The sequence below is a fragment of the Frankliniella occidentalis genome, unplaced genomic scaffold (assembly GCF_000697945.3).
Source record: "Frankliniella occidentalis isolate FOCC.00 unplaced genomic scaffold, Focc_3.1 Scaffold686, whole genome shotgun sequence".
NCBI lineage: Eukaryota > Metazoa > Arthropoda > Insecta > Thysanoptera > Thripidae > Frankliniella > Frankliniella occidentalis.
The window spans coordinates 27,712-28,460 of record NW_026267799.1 but is presented as its reverse complement, the minus strand read 5'-3'; the positions used below and the strand labels follow the sequence as shown (position 1 = coordinate 28,460).

The following is a 749-nucleotide window of genomic DNA, read 5'->3' as shown; positions in this document are numbered from 1 at the left end:
CTTCAGACACACGCTGCACTCGAACGGCTTCTCTCCTGTGTGGGTTCGGAGATGTTTCTTCAGTTGGCCAGATTCTGCGAATTTCTTCAGACACACGCTGCACTCGAACGGCTTCTCTCCTGTGTGGGTTCGGAGGTGTTTCGTCAGATTGCCAGATACTGCAAATTTCTTCAGGCACACGCTGCACTCGAATGGGTTCTCTCCTGTGTGGGTTCGGAGGTGTTTCGTGAGATCGCCAGATTCTGCAAATTTCTTCAGGCTTCTCTCCTGTGTGGGTTCGGAGGTGTATCGTCAGATGGCCAGATGCTGAGAATTTCTTCAGACACACGCTGCACTCGTATGGCTTCTCTCCTGTGTGGGTTCGGAGGTGTTTCTTCAGTTGGTCAGATACTGAGAAATTCTTCAGACACACGCTGCACTCGAACGGCTTCTCTCCTGTGTGGGTTCGGAGATGTTTCTTCAGTTGGCCAGATTCTGCGAATTTCTTCAGACACACGCTGCACTCGAACGGCTTCTCTCCTGTGTGGGTTCGGAGGTGTTTCGTCAGATTGCCAGATACTGCAAATTTCTTCAGGCACACGCTGCACTCGAATGGGTTCTCTCCTGTGTGGGTTCGGAGGTGTTTCGTGAGATCGCCAGATTCTGCAAATTTCTTCAGGCACACGCTGCACTCGAATGGGTTCTCTCCTGTGTGGGTTCGGATGTGTTTCGTCAGAGTGCCAGATTCTGCGAATTTCTTCAGGCACACG

At 51.5% G+C, this 749-nt stretch overlaps 1 protein-coding gene across 1 annotated transcript; it reads right to left on the bottom strand.

Annotated features, from left to right (window-relative positions):
* Positions 1-236: 236 nt before the first annotated feature.
* LOC127751666 (zinc finger protein 177-like) lies at positions 237-745 on the bottom strand (the record flags this gene model as incomplete). The annotated part of the gene is made up of 1 exon (XM_052275600.1): positions 237-745. A coding segment is annotated over one exon (509 nt), but the record flags the coding sequence as incomplete, so codon positions are not given.
* Between the last annotated feature and the right edge of the window lie 4 nt (positions 746-749).